The sequence below is a fragment of the Aotus nancymaae genome, unplaced genomic scaffold (assembly GCF_030222135.1).
Source record: "Aotus nancymaae isolate 86718 unplaced genomic scaffold, 86718_ANA_hifiasm-v0.15.2.pri h1tg000012l, whole genome shotgun sequence".
NCBI classification, from domain to species: Eukaryota; Metazoa; Chordata; class Mammalia; order Primates; family Aotidae; genus Aotus; species Aotus nancymaae.
Window position 1 is genome coordinate 14,925,744 of NW_026988423.1, and position 19,690 is coordinate 14,945,433.

General features: G+C 34.6%; 1 protein-coding gene across 3 annotated transcripts in view; it reads left to right on the plus strand.

Moving 5' to 3' along the window:
* The window catches only part of ZC3H12C (zinc finger CCCH-type containing 12C), an 82,996-nt gene that overhangs the window by 37,236 nt on the left and 26,070 nt on the right, over positions 1-19,690 (plus strand). For all 3 annotated transcript variants that reach the window (XM_064375400.1, XM_021671111.2, XM_021671112.2), the window contains one exon: positions 10,855-11,606. In XM_064375400.1, coding sequence (XP_064231470.1) covers positions 10,927-11,606 — 680 coding nt within the window. In that variant the 5' untranslated portion in view covers positions 10,855-10,926. The remainder of the gene's footprint in view (positions 1-10,854; positions 11,607-19,690) is intronic.

Below are 19,690 nucleotides of genomic sequence, written 5' to 3' on the forward strand. Positions count from 1 at the left end.
CCACCATGCCTGGTCTCTCTAATGTGTTTAATGTCCTTCCATACTGGGTGCCTGATATTCTGTCCACCTAGCATTTTCCCCCTCTGCTTCTGTTAATATCACCCCACCTAAGGAATGCACCCACCCCCATTTCCTTAAGGTCTGACAGGGCAGCCAATCATGGCCCTGCATACATCTGGCCACAGTAGTTGGGTAAGGGGGTGAGTATGTGACTTCAACTGTGCTCATCAGATTCTCTGTCTCAGGAATTTGAACCTTGAATGGAGAACACAAGGTCAGAGAACATAGTGCTGAATCATCAGTTAGCGATAGCATAGAAGCTCTGCCACTGAAGCCCGGGATTCAGTCCTGTCTCTGACCTTGAATGTTGAGTTCTCCCTCTGACCCTGAGAGCTCCTTCGTGTTCTTTCAATAACTGTCCCAAGTCCTTTTTTTAAAGGCCTGTTTTTCTTGCTAGTGAAGAAAAGAAAATTGATATGCATCTATTATATCTTATTCTTTTTCCCTTTTAACTCTTATTTACCTATTGATAATTGCTTAGTATTTTTTAGGACTAAATATGACTTACAAAAAAAAATTATGACTTCTGATACAATTTATTTTAGGATATGGGTAGGAAAAGTAGTTGCTTTCTTCTCTTTTTTTTTTTGAGATGATGTCTCACTCTGTTGCCCAGGTTGGAGTGCAGTAGTACAGTCACAGCTCACTGCAGCCTTGAACTCCTGGCTCAAGCGATCCTCCTGCCTCAGGCTTCCAAGTAACTGGAACTACAGGCATGTGACACTATGCCTGGATAATTTTTTATATTTTATTTTTGGAATACAGGATCTCCCTATGTTGCCCAGGCTGGTCTTTAACTCCTGGGCTTAAGCAGTCCTCCTGCCTCGGCCTCCTAAAGTGCTAGGATTATAGGTGTGAGCCACGACACCCAGCTAGTTTTCTTTCTTGTTATTAAAATACCAATAGTTTACTTAATGGCTCTAGAGGAAACTATATCATGATGATAATTTTAATCTACCTTGTCCTCAGCCCCCACTTCTAGTCCTGTGATTAATGTTAACTCATTGATGTACTTTTTCTACTCAATATTAATACTTTTCCACTTATGAGCTTTATTTTATATAAAGTCATTTATATTTGATTTATTTTAAACACATGATTCTCATTACAGTTGAGGTTTTTTTTTCTTCCAGTTAATGTTAAGTATAAAGGTACATTTTTCCTGAAGTTACTTTGGGTGGATTGTATTCAGGGCTGGTGTCAAATATAAGCTAATGTTGGGACTTTGAGTGTCTGCCTCTTCTCTGAAAAGTGTCATGGTTTTCGTGGATGGAAAGGAATTAGGAGAATGTCTAACACTTTCAACAGTACTTTCTGGAATTGGCATGTCTCAGATGTTTATCAGGTTCTTAATACATTTGACCCTATGTTATTCTGTTAACTAGTACTCTCCAGATCTATAGCAATCTCAGAAAAACAAATTTATTTGTCTTTGATTCAAGCAATATTCTTAGCATTATTTTGTGGTTTAAAGTTAGTTTTTAATACTTTTTAAATAGCATTTTTCAAGAGTCATTTTCTATAAGAGATATTACGTCCCGTGTAACATCCTAAATATAACTCTCAGATATTAGAGTTAATGCCTATTTGATTTTACTCCATTCTTTTACAGTATGTGTATGAATTAGCTTTTTGTTGTTGGTGGTTGGTTTGTTCTTTTCTTAACTCTCAAAAATAATAGTTTTTGGTTACAATTTTAATTTCAACGTTTTGGGGACAATTGGGAAAATTTGATATAATCTTACTTCCATGGTGTTATCATTAAGATCAAAAGAGATTATAGGCCATTTGTGGTGGTTCATGCCTGTAATCCTAGCACTTTGGGAGGCCGAGGTGAGCAGATCACCTGAGGCCAGGAGTTTGAAACCAGCCTGGGCAACATGGTGAAACCCCATCTCTACTAAAAAAAGATACAAAAATTAACTAGGCCTGATGGGGAAGCTGAAGCATGAGAATTCCTTGAAGCTGGGAGGTGGAGGTTGCAGTGAGCCAAGATCGTGCCACTGCACTCCAGCCTGAGAGACAGAGTGAGACTCTGCCTCAAAAAAAAAAAAAGAAAGAAAGAGAGAGAGAGATTATATATTAAAGAAGAACAAGGTCCATATTATGAAAGTGGTCCCAGGAAGTGAACTCAGATTACATAACAGTGGCAACAAGCCCCTCTTAAATGGTTGACGTTTCAAATATTAGAGCCACCCTTGGCATAGACAGATTTTAGTATAATACTCCTAAAACTACACTTTTTTTTTCTGTCATAAGTGTGCATTGTGCTCAGTCATTTATTGCAGTGACCCAAACAGAGCCCAGTCCAGCTGTTTGTATTTGCCCTGCAGTGAGAAGTGGACTAGGGCCATGTGACTAAGAAAGCCAGACTGTGGGCTGTCTTTTCACCTACAGATGTTTTAATGTGCTTAACATTATCCAATACTAGCAACCTAGATAGTCTAAATACCACAGCAGGATCTGATTAGCTTTTTCAGATCACTGCCTTTATTTGCTGTTTGCAAAAAAGCTTAATCCAGTGCTAGAGATCAGGCTTCCTGCTGAGCCCTGGGGTAGTTTTCTCTCATTCTTTGTGTTCACAGTGGCAGGCATTAGTGAGCAGAATCCTCCTCCTCCTAAATTAAAGCTATAAAGTAGTAACTATAGTAGCAAGGGATAAAGAGAAGGAAGAAAACCCCAGAGAAAAGAGAAGACTGTCTATTCATACTAAGTAGTTTCCTTGATATATACAAAAGAAAGAGTTTCTAATATGAATTCATAAATACTGACCTCACTGTCTCTTCTAATCAGTGCACAGCTATTAAGTTTTATTTTGTTTCAGTTGTAACTACTTTGTATGGATGTATGTTACATTTTTCATATTTATCCTACTCAATCTATCTCAGTTTTACCAGAAGAATTACATTTTTTAGCCATAACAGTGGCCTTGATTTCTCTTTTTCCTTTCAGGGCTGATACCTTTTCTACTCATGAGATTTCAAGAACTATCACCACCACCAAAAAATTAAAAAAAGATAAAATCTAACTTTCTTCATTTCGGGACATCCATATGCTTACCCAAGATGTGACATTTGAATTCTGTGTAATTCACACTGTAATTTGCAATAAGCTATAATGCTAGAGATGCTTTATCTTGATCCTTGATGGGTTTATGAAATTCAACCATCGCCTTAAGTATTTCAGTAAGATTGCTATAACCCTTGGTGGAAGAAAGAATAGTCTACTTTAGAAATTAGTTTGTCATTCAGAACCTAGTAATTATATTTAGTTCAAAAATATTTTCACTGATTTTTAAATTTTCTACCATTTTTGCAATGGCATACATCAATAAAATATTGGAACTCTTTTGAGGAAATATCTGTAAACAAATGATGATCTGGAATGTGGTACTTTATTTTTTTAGTTTTCTTCCTGGAAACAACAATAATTTTCAGTTTTTAGTAGGCAGAAGGAGTGTTTTCAGTGTGATAACTGAAAAATCTTAGCCATGTAGATCTTCTTATTTTGTAAATAGAGACGATCTCATTTGCATTTGAGTAGGCACAATAAGGACAAGGCCAGGAGTCCCAAACTAGTGTTACTTTTTTCAGCTATTCACAAATGATCCTAATTATGTGTAGCTTCTGTATTTGTGTATAAAAGGAGATTGATTTTGATTGTTTTGGGTGCATTTTATATCTTTAGAATTCATGATCATATAATGAAAAAATCTAGGCTCTGCATAAATCAGCCTATAGCAGAAAATTGTATGTTAAGAGCAGTTCTTTGCCTTCACTGTTTTAATTTGCACTGGAATGAAGAGGAAATGTGCATGTGCTTGTGTTCTACATCACATAAGTAAATAGTAGAACAGCTGTAGATTTCCTTTTTCTTTAGTAGGGAAATATCTTTACAATGCCTTATAGTGTTTACATTTTGATTGATTTTTTTGTTTATAATCAGAGGCCACTCAAGGTATAACTTATGCAGCCCACAAAAGCAAGTAGTTCATAGTATTACAAATGCTACAGTCTAAAACTTTGAATAAATCAGAGATAAGAAGTTTACTCACCACTGGGGCTTATTTTTATATACTTTATACACTACAAAAAAAATCACAGTATTTATAATGTTAACTTGTTCCTGAGCTGAAATTTGAGTACTAACATCTTACAAATTTTATGAAATACAAATACTTTAAGCAGTTATAATATGTTGTATATTAAAATATAATGAAAGACTTTGCTTCTCTTTAATTACATGGTTAACTAGTATCCATAGTAAAAAAATTTTACACTGCTACTTGACATACATAGGATAGGTTATTCCGATGATTTTAGGTTGAAGTTAAATACTTCTATCTAAATCTACAGTTTAGGTGACTCACTTGGCACAAAGTTAGACAGAACTTGTATTTCATCTTACTATGCTACACTTTCAGTGAATTTTTAAAAATCAGTTCTATTTGTAATCTCTTAAGTCTTTTCCTTTTGCAATCGTATTTTCGTCATCTCTTCTTTTTGTTTTTTTTGTCTTGCAACAAATTAACAAATACTTAAAAATACAGATTTGTCACTATTTCCAGGGAAATAGTTTTACTATAACCTTCTGTCTCATTTTGCCATTTATTAAAGACAGGGAATACTGCAATAGTTAATTGCTACATTGACACACTTTATTTTCTTTCTTTAATAAAAACGAAAAGCTAATAGACTACAGTATAGCCTCAACTTTTTGAAAACATGAAACTTTTACTACTTTAAAATATAATTGGTTTCTTTGTTTCATGCATTAAAAGCAAGGAGGAAAAGCCGAAGTCTGCCCAAGCCAGGTGTTTCTTGTTGGCAGCCTGCTCCCTAATGACTCTGCTCTCATAGAGCAGCTGCCTACTAGTCAGCTTTGTATGGTCTATTGTTGCTGCACACCCCTCGTTAATACACATGCTGCCCCGGGCAGACCCTGCGAATGACATCAACTTGCTTATCTTAGAAACCTACGAACCTGACGCAGGGTGCTGAGGTTGTCTTGCATCTGCCCGGACAACTAATTGTGAGCTTTCTGGCCTATGATTGGCTGTTATTCCACTCGGTAATAGGTTAAGCAAAGACATTGCCATTCCATCTGTTCAACCATTCATTGTTCTTCTTGCCTGCCTGGGAGTCTGCAGCTAAAATTGTGTTAAGGAGTTTACTGCTGAAGCTGCTACAGAAACCTATGTCTTTGTATTTTCCTGCTAACGTGAGTATCTGTGCTACTTTAATGCCTTGGAAGTTAAACTTTGTTAAATATTCAGAGTATTAATTTGAACTCTGTAAAAGATAGAAAGCACTTCAAATGAAAGTCTACAAATTATTACATGGTGGCCAACATACCAGAAAATTAAATTCTTTCTGTAAAATATGTCTGCAAAGCAGACATTTTTCTATTCTAGAGTTATGTAAATAATTACTTATAGCTTCATGAACATTTATAAGGCATTAGGCATGACATATAATCATTTGGAACTTAAAGTCAAATTATAATGTTCCGATATTTTTGATCAATGGCGAATTTAAATTTTGTCTTGTCAAAGTCTTAAGTTTCTTAAGATGTCACTGTCATACCTAGGTGCTATAAAATAAGATTTGATAGAACTTTCTATTGTCTTAAAAGTCTAGCTTGGGGAGATGGATTGATATAGGTAGATGTTTCAGCTTGTTTTAGATGTGATGATTAAGCATTCATTTGCTTTGTCAGCAGTCTCAGTATTCATGTACAGTTTCTAATTTCTTCACTCTCATCTTTTTTTTCCCCCTTAGTTTCAGACATTAGATTGAAGATGTCATTCCAAGAACTATTTTCTTCAAGAGTTCTGTAAAGGGGAAGGGAGGAAGAGACAAAGACTTGCATCTATCAGTTGGGAGGGAAAGAAAGAGCATAAAGGGTTAAAAAGAGGTTTTCATTTCTACCACATGCCCTATTGTGTGAACATATGCATAAGTCTATTGAAAGTTTTCCGAAGATGGGCAGGCCACCAGTTGCTGGTCTCCTGCAGTTCCAGTAGACATCTGTTGCCCCAGAGCATTAACCAATCTGTTCAAAGGGACATCCCTCCTTTGTTAGCTAGAGGGATGCAGACAACAGCACTCACTCAAATACAATGGTAATTAAATACACAGAGACTACAGCAGTAGGTATTTATTACATATTCATTATTTTATTTCCATTGTTCTCATAGTATTACCATTTGGCTAACACCCAGAACCCACTTTTGTGGCATTGTAACTTTACATTACAAACAAATCGGCTTAACAGGTTTATGCTCTAATATTCCTGATTAATATGAGGCTCTTTAGAATAAAAAAAAAGATTTTATTAAATCTGATTTAGATGAAGAATTATCCAAGTTAACTAATGAGAACTTTCAGAAAATTTGGTCACTAGATGGAGGAACTTCAGTGTGTACATTTCTAGTGAATAGCCATTATATTATAAACCTGCATTCAGCTAGTACAAAGTTTCTTTTTTATAATTAAAAGAATTAGCTACAGTTCGTCATCATCTACAAAATTAGCATGAACATTTAGTTATTTTTCAACAAATAATATTAATTAATTTTTAGCTTGCCCTTTAGCAAGAAAAATTGAGTTTCCAATACAGTATCTGGAAGGAATTTATATATTTGTAATTATAGAAATTTGTTTGCAAATCATTATATATTTGCCCAATTCCTTTTTGTGTTCAAGAATATAGTGTCTTAAGGTCAATTATAATGGAGCCCTGATAATACAGTTTAAAAATTACCTGTTATTTCTTAGAGTTTTTTGATAACTATGGGAGTAAAAACTGACCTATTTTGTGAAACTTGGACTATGCTGCTTCATGAAATTAGCAAAATTACCCTTATTAGTTACTGTTTAATTGATTAAATTTAAGATGGTTTATATGAGTTTGCATTTCAGTAAATGCAAACTTAAAAGTCTAAATAATTTATTTGGAAATGAGGAGAAAAGTATTTTCTATCTTACATGTAATAATACATTTTGTGCTGTTAATGGTCTTTTCTATCCTTTTAAAGTTTATATTAATCATTTTTAAAGCACTGAACAAAAATAAAAATTATATACCATTCTTTCTTCTAAAGTTTCTCATAGTAATTTCTTGTAAGTGTTGCATATTTCATTATATTAACAAATACAGCAGCCTATTAAAATATCTTGTTTTTAAATCTTTATCATTTAGGTTTTTATTGAATGATTTCAAGATATTGCCAAATTCTGGGTTGTTTTTAAGTGCCCTAGTAAGTAAGGGCAATCATTTGCTAATTACAAGTGTTAAGTAAGCATTCTAGAGATCAAAGTTTTAAAAACCAAATCTTTACCATTTGGATCAATACAAATCAGGTTATTTGAAATCTGTAGTATGTGACATAGAATAAATACGTGGCTTATAGGCCTGGAAATTGAACTCATTTATCCCTATTTGTACTGTTTCTATTTAGTCTTTTGTTTTGCAAGGACCAAAAATCATTTAACTGCTTGTTTAGTACACAATGACATTGGATAACCTTCTATGAGCTAACCAACGAAATCTAGAAGATGAAGAGAGAAGGCCTGTCAGTGTGAAAAAAAGTTCAACTGGAATAGTTTAAGACAAAACTTATTTGCCTAATAAAATTAGATGTTAATTTTTTTAAAAAATAGGTCAGGCTTACGTTTATCCTTAGCAATAAAAAGTCAACCTAATTATTATAAACTTTTTATTTAAAATTATGTGCAAATTACATAAATTATCAGACATTAAGAGTGTGTGGAAGTCACTAAATACTTTGGTATACAAATGAGGTTTGTGTGATTTAGTTATTTAAAAAAACTGAAAATCCCATTTTCCCCCTTGTATCATGATAGCCATATAATAAAATTACATGGTATAGCAGGTTTAGGTAGTCTCATTGACACTTTTTAAAAATATTAGATCAAAGATACAGAAAGATTTAAATACTTTTTAGAGTGATTAATTTTCAGTTTGAAAACTTCAGTATCTGATATTGTTTCTTTGAAAAATGTGAAAATTAAGAAGAATAATTGCACTTATCCTTTAAGCAGAACACTTCTTTCTAATATTTGCCACTGGTTGTATTTTTCATAAGGTATTCATCTTGTCTGATATAGTAAAAAAATAAAAACCCCAAACTGTTCAATATTAAAAAATATTTCCTAGGTAAATTCAGGGATTTGGTCAGCAAGTCATTATCTTGAAGAATTATCTCACAACAGCACTTATGCAAAACCCAAACTTTTCAGGGGAGATCAAAAATGTTGCCCATTAAATGCACTTCCTGCAGTCAGAGCAGATTGTGGGGTTTACAGAACAGTGATGTCGGAGCTTCCAGATTGGTTTGGCAGCTGCATTGTTCTCGGAGGGTAAACCAGACGCACTTAAGTCCCAGTCTCTTTTATAGGCTTTTGTTCATACCAAATTATTCTTTCACTGTGCTAGCATTCATGATGGCATGTTAAAGGAGTGCAGCTTAGCAACCAGCTTCTGGTTGCCAGGCAGCCCAGCTTCCAATAGGTTTTCCTCATTTAAGATACTTTTGGTGGGAGCGCCACGAAGACCATGGTGTGGACTTTTAACTGTATGCCTTTATTAGGATGATGCTGTGATTTGTTACTTGCATTATGGTGTTAGTATATTACAGTAGTTAATAAATCACAGGGTGTAAAAATCTGTTTTTAAACTCCTTTCAATTCTAAATAATTGGGCTCATACGTATCCATATTAATAGGAAAAAATTGAAATGGATATAGCTTCATAATGAAGCAGATGTATATAGAGCTCTCCTAAGGGATATTTCTTTTTATGAGTTGGACAATCCAGAGCTAGAGGAATTTGATGTTTCTTTAAAACTAATGAATGCTGTATTAGTAGAACAATGATATTAAAGTTGTCTACCTTCTCAGGGAATAAGCCCTGAGGAAACTCCTGTAGAAGTGTGTAGGAGTTCTACACTGAAGGAATCTTAAGTGCTTTATCAAGCTAAAGATTCCATGTTCTCTTCTCTAGTATTTACCATAGTTAATAAAATTTATTTCATTACTTGATCTAATTAAAGTTTACCAGGTATGCTTTCAAATTTGTGACTTCTCAGAAAATCACTTAGCATTTTCTTTTAACATTTATATAATAGGTATTTTCTAGTGTAAATATGATGTTGATGAGCTTTAAAAACATTTCCTCAGTTTTCTTTTTTAGGTTAGTTTTAAATAGATATTTTATGACAGTCTCAAATTCAACTACCACTCACTTGCTAATACTGTACCTGGCCAGAACACTAGAATTGCCTTAATAAGTAAATCGTGAGGCCAGGCACAGTGGCTTACATCTGTAATCCCAGCACTTTGGGAGGCCAAGGCGGGCGGATCACTTGAGGTCAGGAGTTCAAGACCATCCTGGCCAACATAGTGAAACCTTGTCTCTGCTAAAAATATAAAAATTAGCCAAGCATGGTGGCACACGCCTGTAATCCCAGCTACTTGGGAGGCTGAAGCAGAAGAATCACTTGAATATTGGAGGCAGAGGTTATAGTGAGCTGAGATCATGCCACTGCAGTCCAGCCTGGGCAACAGAATGAGACTCCATCTCAAAAAAAAAAAAAGGAAATCATTATTGATGTGGATATAGTTCTTACAATTTACAATGAAGTACCAGAGAAAATAGTTTTATTTTTCTAACCTGTTCCTAGTAGAGAAATAGTATTTCCAATAGTCTTTAAGGAAAAATCGTAAAACGGCAAAAAACAAACCAATTTTAAATAGTAAAAGTATTCCTATATGGTGAAAAATAGGAAAAAAAAAAGATTACTTTTTAACCAAATGCAGATTAATGGCTAGTTAATCTGATAAAATACAGGAACATTTTCTACCATAAAATTCAAGAAACTGAGATAATATTATATATTTAATATGCCTAATTGTTTCCTGCTAATTTTATGTGAGATATCATCTCTGCTTTCCATAAGTGCACATAGAATAAAACAACTTTTATTTTTTCCTAGAATGAAATAGTCTGTTGTTTCCCTGGCACTTAATAAGGATAACATAATGCTAGAAATTATATTGTGTTACCATGTTCCATAGTCAAAAAAGCATGATTACTAAGGCAAAACCCTATTCATCGCTAAAAAGAATTTAACTCATCTTGTAATTATTTAATTCCCTTCTGGCCATCTTAGAATATGTGCTCTTTCACTGCAGTATCTATATTATTTTTGAGTTTTTCAGATTGCTGTTAAGCTTCATCCAGATTAATGATTTTTCAAGTATAAGTTAATGTTTCCTTTCTATGTACCTTTCTCTTTAAAAGAATATTTATAGATACTTATGAATTCTGTTAGAGAAAAATATAAATAACCTGTCATGCATATTTAACACATGCATTTTGATAATATTCTATGCCACACTAGAATTAAAAGCCGTCCTAAAAGTAGAAAAATCTGATCCATCGAGATTGAGAAAGAGCATGATATAGTGAGAAAAACATGGGTTTTAGAGTCAGATGAAACTGGGTAAAAATCCAGTTCTACTTATTTACTTTGTTGCCTTGGAGGAATGAAGAAATAAATCACTTCATTTATTTCTAATTCATAACTTCTTCATCTGAAAAAATGGCAGATGATACTCTCTTGGCAAGGGTGTTAGGAGGAGAGGATGTAGACAAAATACAAAGTATTACTAGATATTCAGTAGTTGAGTATTTCTCTTCTGACTTCTCCATTGAGACAGAAATCAAGCCATAACTATGAAATTCTAAACATTTTACGTTTTTCTCTAGGAATACGGGGTGCTTTGCATTCAGGAATACAGAAAAAACAGCAAAGTGGAGTCAAGTACACGTAACAACTTGATGGGCTTGAAGGATCACCTAGGGCATGACCTCAGCCACCTTTATGTGGAGAGCACCGACCCACAGTTAAGTGCAGCTGTGCCTTGGTCAGCAGTAGAAAAACCAACTATGGATACTGTTCATGCAGGGAAGGATGAAAAAGAGGTGTCTGAAGAGAATGCAAGCTCTGGTGACTCTGAAGAAAACACAAATTCTGATCATGAGTCAGTACAATTGAGTAGCATTTCAATAGAGCCAGGCTTATTAACTAAGACTCACAGGCAACTCTGCAGGTCTCCCTGTTTAGAGCCTCACATACTCAAGCGCAATGAAATTTTGCAAGACTTTAAACCTGATGAGTCCCAGACTACATCCAAGGAAGCGAAGAAACTACCCGATGTGGTGCGAGAATACCAAACAAAACTGGAGTTTGCACTTAAGTTAGGTTATTCTGAAGAACAGGTTCAGCTTGTGCTAAACAAACTTGGTACTGATGCTTTAATCAATGATATTTTGGGAGAACTTGTCAAACTTGGAAATAAAAGTGAGGCTGATCAAACAGTTAGTACAATTAACACTGTAACACGGGAAACTTCTTCCCTGGAATCTCAGAGGTCTGAATCTCCAATGCAAGAGATTGTAACAGATGATGGTGAAAATCTGAGACCAATAGTTATTGATGGCAGCAATGTGGCAATGAGGTAAGTAGAAAAATCATTACTGAAAATTATTTCCAAATAATCTTTAAAAGTTATTTCTAATTTTGTAGCTATTTTTCTTGTCACAGTCATTAAAGTAACACTTTTCCATATCCTGATGTTAACTTTAGAAAGCATTAGTTTTCCTTTCTCTTCTTTCAGGGCCCTCAGCCATCTTCACTTCATTTATCCCTGTATGGAGACCCACTTTTCTCAGATATGTCTCTTTTTGTCCTTATCTGGCTAAATTTCTGTGGTATAAAAATTAGTATGTGGGCCAGGCATGGTGGCTTACGCCTGTAATCCCAGCACTTTGGGAGGCTGAGGTGGGCAGATCACTTGAGGTTAGGAGTTTAAGACCAGCGTGGCCAATATGATGAAACCCTGTCTCTACTAAAAATACAAAAAGTAGCTGGGTGTGGTGACGGGTGCCTGTAATCCCAGCTACTCAGGAGGCTGAGACAGGAGAATCACTTGAACCCGGGAGGCAGAGTTTGCAGTGAGCGAAGATCATGCCATTGCACTCCAGCCTAGGTGACAGAGGGAGACTCTGTCTCAAAAAAATAATAATAATAATGTGTGTTCCTGGTTTAGTATTAATCAGTAGTTTTAAGTTAACTTGATATGATAATATTCAACAATTTTGGAATCTAGTCAAATGGTCTATTTCTATATGAAGTTAAATAACCCTAATTCTTCTGGAAAATAAGCCATGTATTTTATTGATTTGAGAACAAACCAAAGCTGTTGTTTGAATTGTTTTGTAGTTTGAATTGTTTCCATTCAATAAATGTAAATCAGAAATAATTCTTAAGGAACTAGGGGGAAAAAAAGCAAAAAACTTTCAGTGATAATTTTTTTGGCCAGGCAGGGAGGCTCACACTTGTAATCCTAGCACTTTAAGAGGTCAAGGTGGAAGCATCATTTGAGGCCAGGAGTTTGAGACCAGCCTGAGAAACATAGGGAACACCTACCTATACCAAAACAAATATTTAAAATTAAATGAAATTTTAAAAGAAATTTTTTTTTGTAATTGTGATGGCTCAATATTTAAAGCACATTTAAATTCAATCAGTTTATGGGTAACTGCTCACAGTGTTCTAGCACTGTGAAGATAAAAAGATATATATGTATAAAAGCATCAGTTCTTCTTCTAGAGAGCTTAGAATTTCATATGCAGTTTCTCAGAAGGCGACCTGAGGATGCCTACCAGAGGATCATCTGAGGGACTTGTTGAAATGCAGATTTGATATCAGTGCTATTCAAGGGAAAGACAATGCAAACCATGTATGTCATGTTACATTTTCTAGTACCTACATTAAAAAGTAAAAAGAAACAGGTAAAATAATGGAACTAATATATTTTGTTTAGGCTAACATATCTAAAATATCTTGCTAACAATCAATTTTAAAGTTATTGAATACCTTTTTTTTTTTTTTTTTTTTTTTTTTTGAGATAAGGTCTCACTCAGTCTGTCACCCAGGCTAGAGTGCAGTGGCATGATCTCGGCTCACGGCAACCTCTGCCCCTTCAGCTTCCCTGAGTAGCTGGGATTACAGGCACATGCCACCAGGCCTGGCTGATTTTTTTTGTTTTTTAGTAGAGCCAGGATCTCATCATGTTGGCCATGCTAGTCTCAAACTCCTGACCTCAAGTGATCTGCCCCCCTTAGCCTCCCAAAGTGCTGGGATTACAGGCATGAGCCACCACTCCTGGCCTGCATTAGTCTTCTGATTTTAAGTCTTTGAAGTCTGGTGTATGTCTTACAGCACATCTCAATTCAGAATAGCCATATTTCAGGTGCTCAGTATCCTTATGTGGCTATTGAGTACTATATTGGACAGTGCACTTCTAGAGCCCCATGCAGACCTACCAAGTCAAGTTCAAAGTGTAACTCAGGCATCACTTTGTAAGTAGTATGCCCTCTAATAATGATGTATGCTGAAATTAGAGAACTACTGTGTTCTGTAGGTGACAGCAAGTTCTTTCACATAGACTAGGAGGAGAACCAACCTTAGAATCCTCTAAATAGCTTTCTTGGGTGGTGGCAGTATTATCTTTCTTTCATTTATAAGCAAATGCAACAAGATTTGAGTTACTTGCCAAGACAAAACAGAATTCAAACCCAAAAATGTCTGACTTAAAAGCCTATACTCTTCATCATATAAAAAAGAGAAAAATGAAGTTGAAAAGGTTAAACCCAGATCTTACTAGAGAATTTAAAGCTGGCTCTGTAATTTAAGGTAATTGAAGGGTTATAAGTAGAGGAGTGCCAAGGGTAGAGTTGTGCCTTATACTGATCATTTTTGCAGTGATGTATGGGAGGTAGGAGATCAGTTTGGATGCAAACAATCCTTCTAATAGAGTAGAGAGAATCTCACCAAGTGTCATAGAGGTGTAGAATGTGCTTATGGCTTTGAGAAGGACTTCAGTAAGATTACCTCTTTATTGTTTGATCTTTCCCAAACTTGACCACAAAAATGATCTTATTCTTGTAATAATCCAGAATATCTAAATGATTACCTTAATGATAATATGTAAGACCAAAAGCCATAAAATTGCTAAAGGAGGGATTAGTGAAGGAAGGTCATAGATCCTTGAGGAACACTTACAACCATGGCTGTATACCAGAATTACCAGAAGAGTTATTTAAAAGTACATCTTCTAGTATTCTACTCTTGTGGAATATAGAATTAGTCTCTATCCACATGTACCTTCTAGTTTAAATTCATATTATTTCCTTAAATGAATCCAGTGCTTTTTAGATTTTTCCTTGGTTTTAGGTTCAGATGACTTGTGGTTAAGAAAATGCAATCCGGGCCGGACATATACCTGTAATCCCAGCACTTTGGGAGGCCGAGGCAGGTGAATCACTTGAGGCCAGGAGTTCAAGACCAGCCTGGGCAACATGGCAAAATCCCATTTCTACTAAAAAAGATTAGCTGGATGTGGTGATACATGCCTACACGGGAGGCTGAGATGGGATGAAGGAAAGAACCCGGGAGGCAGAGGCTGCAGTGAGCTTAGATCTCGTCACTGCACTCCAGCCTGGACAACAGAGTGAGACCCCATTAAAAAAAAAGAAAATCTAGTGAGCCATCTAGAGTTGGAATGTGATCAATTGGTGTAAGAGCCCTTTGGTACAGAAAACTGTTTGAGCTCTTCAATATGCTTCCATGACCTAGTCATCTGACTTCATTAAAATTAACTAAATCTCCATATCCTATTTCCACTTCTTGCAAATGTTATATAAAATAAGAATGGTGAAAGAAAAAGCCCAGAGCTTCATGGCTACCTCCACATCGTACCATAGCACACATTCTTCTGTTGAGTGTTAGAATGGAAGCTGGCCACAGCAGTCTTGTGTTTTTGATATGAACAGGCTGTTGAAACTTTTCCCCTCTTCATCATGGCAAGTCCTACCTTTTGGGCAGTGAACCCAGGTTTCTGGGTTTAGATTAAATCTCTCCCCTGACTGGTGGGTAGGCCTTGTTTTTGCATGTTTGTGGGAGTATTAGGATAAATGTTTGGTTTGCTAATAATCTCAGGTTTTGAACCACTTTTGCCAGTGGGATCCATGCTTGTATTACCTCTCTGTTAGTGATAGGCAACTACGAGAAGAATTTAAGCAAGGGGAAAAGTGGTATAGTAACATTTGCCTTCAGCAAAAATCTATGGAGAAATGTAGAGAATGGATTTGAGCACTAAGATTGGAGACAAAGAGACCCACTTATATTTGGAAATATATGCAAAGGTTAAATTGTGGACGACTACTGGAAAAAGATGCACCAAGAACATCATTGCTTTTGTATACCAGTCAAATGGCACAGAATAGAGAAATAAACCAACCATTTGCTTGAGAGTTTATACTCAGTCCTCCAAAAAGAGTCACGTTGGAAAACAGCTGGTATTAGTACACATCTGATTGTTAACTGGAGTATTAAAAAAAAAACACTGCAGGTAAATCACTGACGTAATCTTCATAAAGTTTAAGCAGAAATCAGATATAGATCACAGAGTCAGAATATGAACAGAGAAAATGCATTAAGCTGTGATAACTTTCCTCTGTATCAGGAACAATGAACTAAGCCACGCAGAGTTTAGCAATCTCTACAATCAGGATTTAAGCTTCTGATTAATCTTTTAAAAAGTACAAAGGCTTTCCTGTATCTAATCTGCTTTATAAAGCTGTATGAACTTGAGAACTCCTTTTAATATAAATTCAAATACTGAAGGCTTTCTTGCCTAGGCTCTAAAATTTGCCTTCAGTTGTTTGCTTGGTTTTGCTTTCCTGTTGCCTGTTTGTCATTTAAGTACAGCACTGATTTATGGTTCATAAAATCATCTTGGACACCTAGTCCAAATGTATGGTTTAGACTACAGATGAGACTAAAAATTCCCGGAGTTCATACAAATTTGTTTTTGGCTGTCTCAACAAAACTATATCAAACTTACGGGCAGTAGACCTGCATGATCCATTAAGATAGCCACCAGCTACATGTGGCTGTTGAACTCTTGAAATGTGTCTAGCCCAAATTGAGATATGCTGTAAATGTAAAATACATACCACATTTCAGAGACTTAGTACAAAAATATGTAAACTATTTGAATAACTTTTATATTGATTATAGATTTTAAAAATTTGATATATTGAACTAAATGAAATACATACTAAAATTAACTTCAGCTGCTTTTTACTTTTTTAATGTGCTATGCCAGATAATTTAAAACTATATATGTGGCTCACATTATATTTCTATTAAATAACCTCTCAGTAGACTGTTTTGTAAGCCTCCGTTTACTAGAAGTAACATTCATTAAAGGATAGCTTAAATTCCCTCTAGGTGAGTGTCAGGTATTACAGGTTCTTTGGCAGTGCCCCTTTTCTCTTATTGTTTTTAAAGAAAATCCTTAGAGACTATGAAACGAATCAAAGAATCAGAGCTAGCTTTTTGTTGTTGTTTAATTATATCACTGTAGAGCCTGACAAGGACAGATATTAAAGTTATATTCCATAGCACCAGTTTATAATTCTAAGTACATCATTCTAGATGTCATCAATATCATGTACTTTAATAGACCAATCAGTGAGAAATTTTCCTATTATCTCAAGCGTGCTTTTTAAATTCTAACCTAAAACTTGGCAGCCTTAGTAATCCTATTACATAGAAACAAAGTTATCACAGATCTTCTTATCACCTAACTAGTCTTACACCAGTTATACAAAATGGGGAAAAAAAGGGATTAGAGTCCATGTTTTCAACTTTTGTTAATAAGACCTTTTTACATCTACTAAACAGATATGTTTTCTTCATTATCTTTAGACTGTTAATTCACTTGGATCTTGACCAGCTAGATATGCTTCCCATGATTAATTTTGCCTCAAATTGTAGACCTTATATGGTGAAGGAAATCTTTTTCCTTTCCTTTTTCCTTAGCCCTTTCCAATTCTCAAAGCTACCTCTCTTAACTGTACTGCTGTCAAGCTCATAACCAACTGAAGGATAATGATTACTTCATAATAGACTTCCATAGTAATTTTGGTGTTAAATATTTTTATTGTCCTAAATCAATGACTGTCAGGCTTCTATTTTCCTTTAAAGCAGTACAATCCTGCAAATCTTCATGGAAGCCCAATATTTAAAATCAAGCAAAAGCAGAGTTCTGTTTGAATTGAGGAGGATGCACAGGGTTTTGTTCCCCACTTAAAAATTCCCTTCTGTACTCCCAGAGGGTCCTACGACACCATGGAATTTCTGTTTGGAACGCAGCTTGATAAGCATTGATTTAAATGATCTGTTAACAAGGGACATGGATTTAGTTTTCTGGTGGTATGTTTAATATTTATCATCCTATGAATGAGATTTAGCTTCAGAATGATTTTGGTATACTGGAAAAGAGAACAGAGACAATAAAGTTGAATAGATATAAGAATAACAAAATAGGCATCCATAAATAGTTATGAGCCTTCAGGAGAAAAAACTCCAGTTGCCCATGAGATGAATTATAGATTCTCAAATACAATATGAAATTTAATTGGACTACAATAAGAGAAAGTAAAATATCCTATTTCTACATTTCTGTATTTTTATATTGAACATGACAGGCAACTGCACTTCTTCCCCCTGCTTAAGGAATACAGAATAGATGTAAGAGAATGTAACAATCATTAAACATTGAAAAATGCATCAGTGAGGAAGGTTTTAAAGTCATTTTTTTATAGAGTCCTTTAAAATCTATTTTCATGTGTCCAAGATGGTTTATGTAAAAATCAGATCTAAAATATGAGAAAAAAATGAAATTAATTCACCAAATATTTGAAGAACACCTGGACTTTTTTATTAATAATTTAATGTTCTATAAATATTTATTAATATATAATTATTCTACGATTAAAATCTATATTCTTTCTCTGATATAATTAACTATATCTAAACTTGAAGGACTTCGATACTAAAGATTCAAATATGATTTTCTACTTTAAAAAGACTCTTTTTAAAAACACACACATATATATATATGTATGTACATGTATATGTATATGTATATGTATATAGACAGGGTCTTGCTATGTGCCCAGGCTGGTTGAACTCCTGGGCTCAAGCTGTCCTCCCACTTCAGCTTCCCAAAGTGCCAGGATTACAGGCATGAGCCACCATGCCTGACCTAAAAAGATACTTTTATATTTCCATTCTAACCACCTCATTGACAAAATCTACTAGCTTGTGTCCTTATCATGATAGGTGGGTTAATCTAATGACCTATTAAAGTAACAGAAGTTTTATAATTATACTTTAATTTTCCAGTGGAGGCTATCCTATACATCTTAGAATATAGCAAACTTACAGGTCAAATTTTTAATTTAAATAAAAGATGATATATAGAAGTTATAGAAAATCAGTTGCATGTCCTTTTGAGTCCCATAGTTACCTTATTTTTTTCGTTTCTTTTTGAAACACTATTTAGTGATCTCTGCATATCATGCATATTGCTCTAAAAGTCACAGTTTACTTTGATGAGATTAAAGCTATTAAATAAAGATGTATTTTATTGGTTTCATTTTGATTACAAAACAAGCTTTTTTCCATTTTCTAAACTTAAATATTAAGACTGAGAGGACATGAGAAAGTAAAGAAACTAACATGTGTTGAAGCCTTCGATATGCCAGGCACTTGGCTAGGTTATATTACCTTATTCGGTTCTCACAACGTTATAAGGTAGGTGAGATTATTTTCATTTTAAAGATGAGAAATTGAGATTCAGAATAAGAATCCCAAGGTCACGCAGGAAAGTGGTAAAGAGAAGATTTAAACTGTCAAATCCAGAGGCTGTGTTATTTTCACTATCTTCAAATCTCTCTCTATTTGGAGTACTGAAATGTGACATTCTAGGTACAATTTATATCATTAGATTTTAGATGATTTATGAAAAAGACTTTTTAAGAATAGGTTTTCTATGATCATGTAAATAATATATGTATTATATAAGTTTTAGAAATAAAGATCACCTATAATTTCCAATGTTTTTAACAAGCATTATATAATATGCAAATTGTAGTAAAATCAAATTTGAAGAAATAAAAAGATAACTGAAAAGAGGTTCCTTTGTTCTTTTCTTCACTGCCATATAAAGTATTAAAAAGAGGCAGTCTCTTTTTATAGATGCCTTCATTCTCTTTTTAGGTTTTTCCATGTTTTTCAATTACTCGTCCTGTCTATCATTGGAAGATGACTGTTATAATTCTAAAATAACCCTTCCTGTTCTGTGGCTAACCTAGTTAATGGTATCTGTATATATACCTAAAGAGAACATTAATATGTAACATTATGGTTTTTTAGCTATGGCAGATCTAAAAGTGGTTGGCCCATCATCTCCCCTTCTAGATCCCAGACTGAGGTACATTGTATTAAAATATGTGGTCCCTTCCATTTTTCTCTGCATTACAAAACCCACCTCTGCTGTCTATTAACCATCGTAGGTGGCTAGTGTAGTGCAATTAATAAACAAGCATAGTTTAATTCTCCAATGGCAATGATATATGGTGTTATAGGATACGAGACATTATTATGACTTCTTTATGCCCCTCT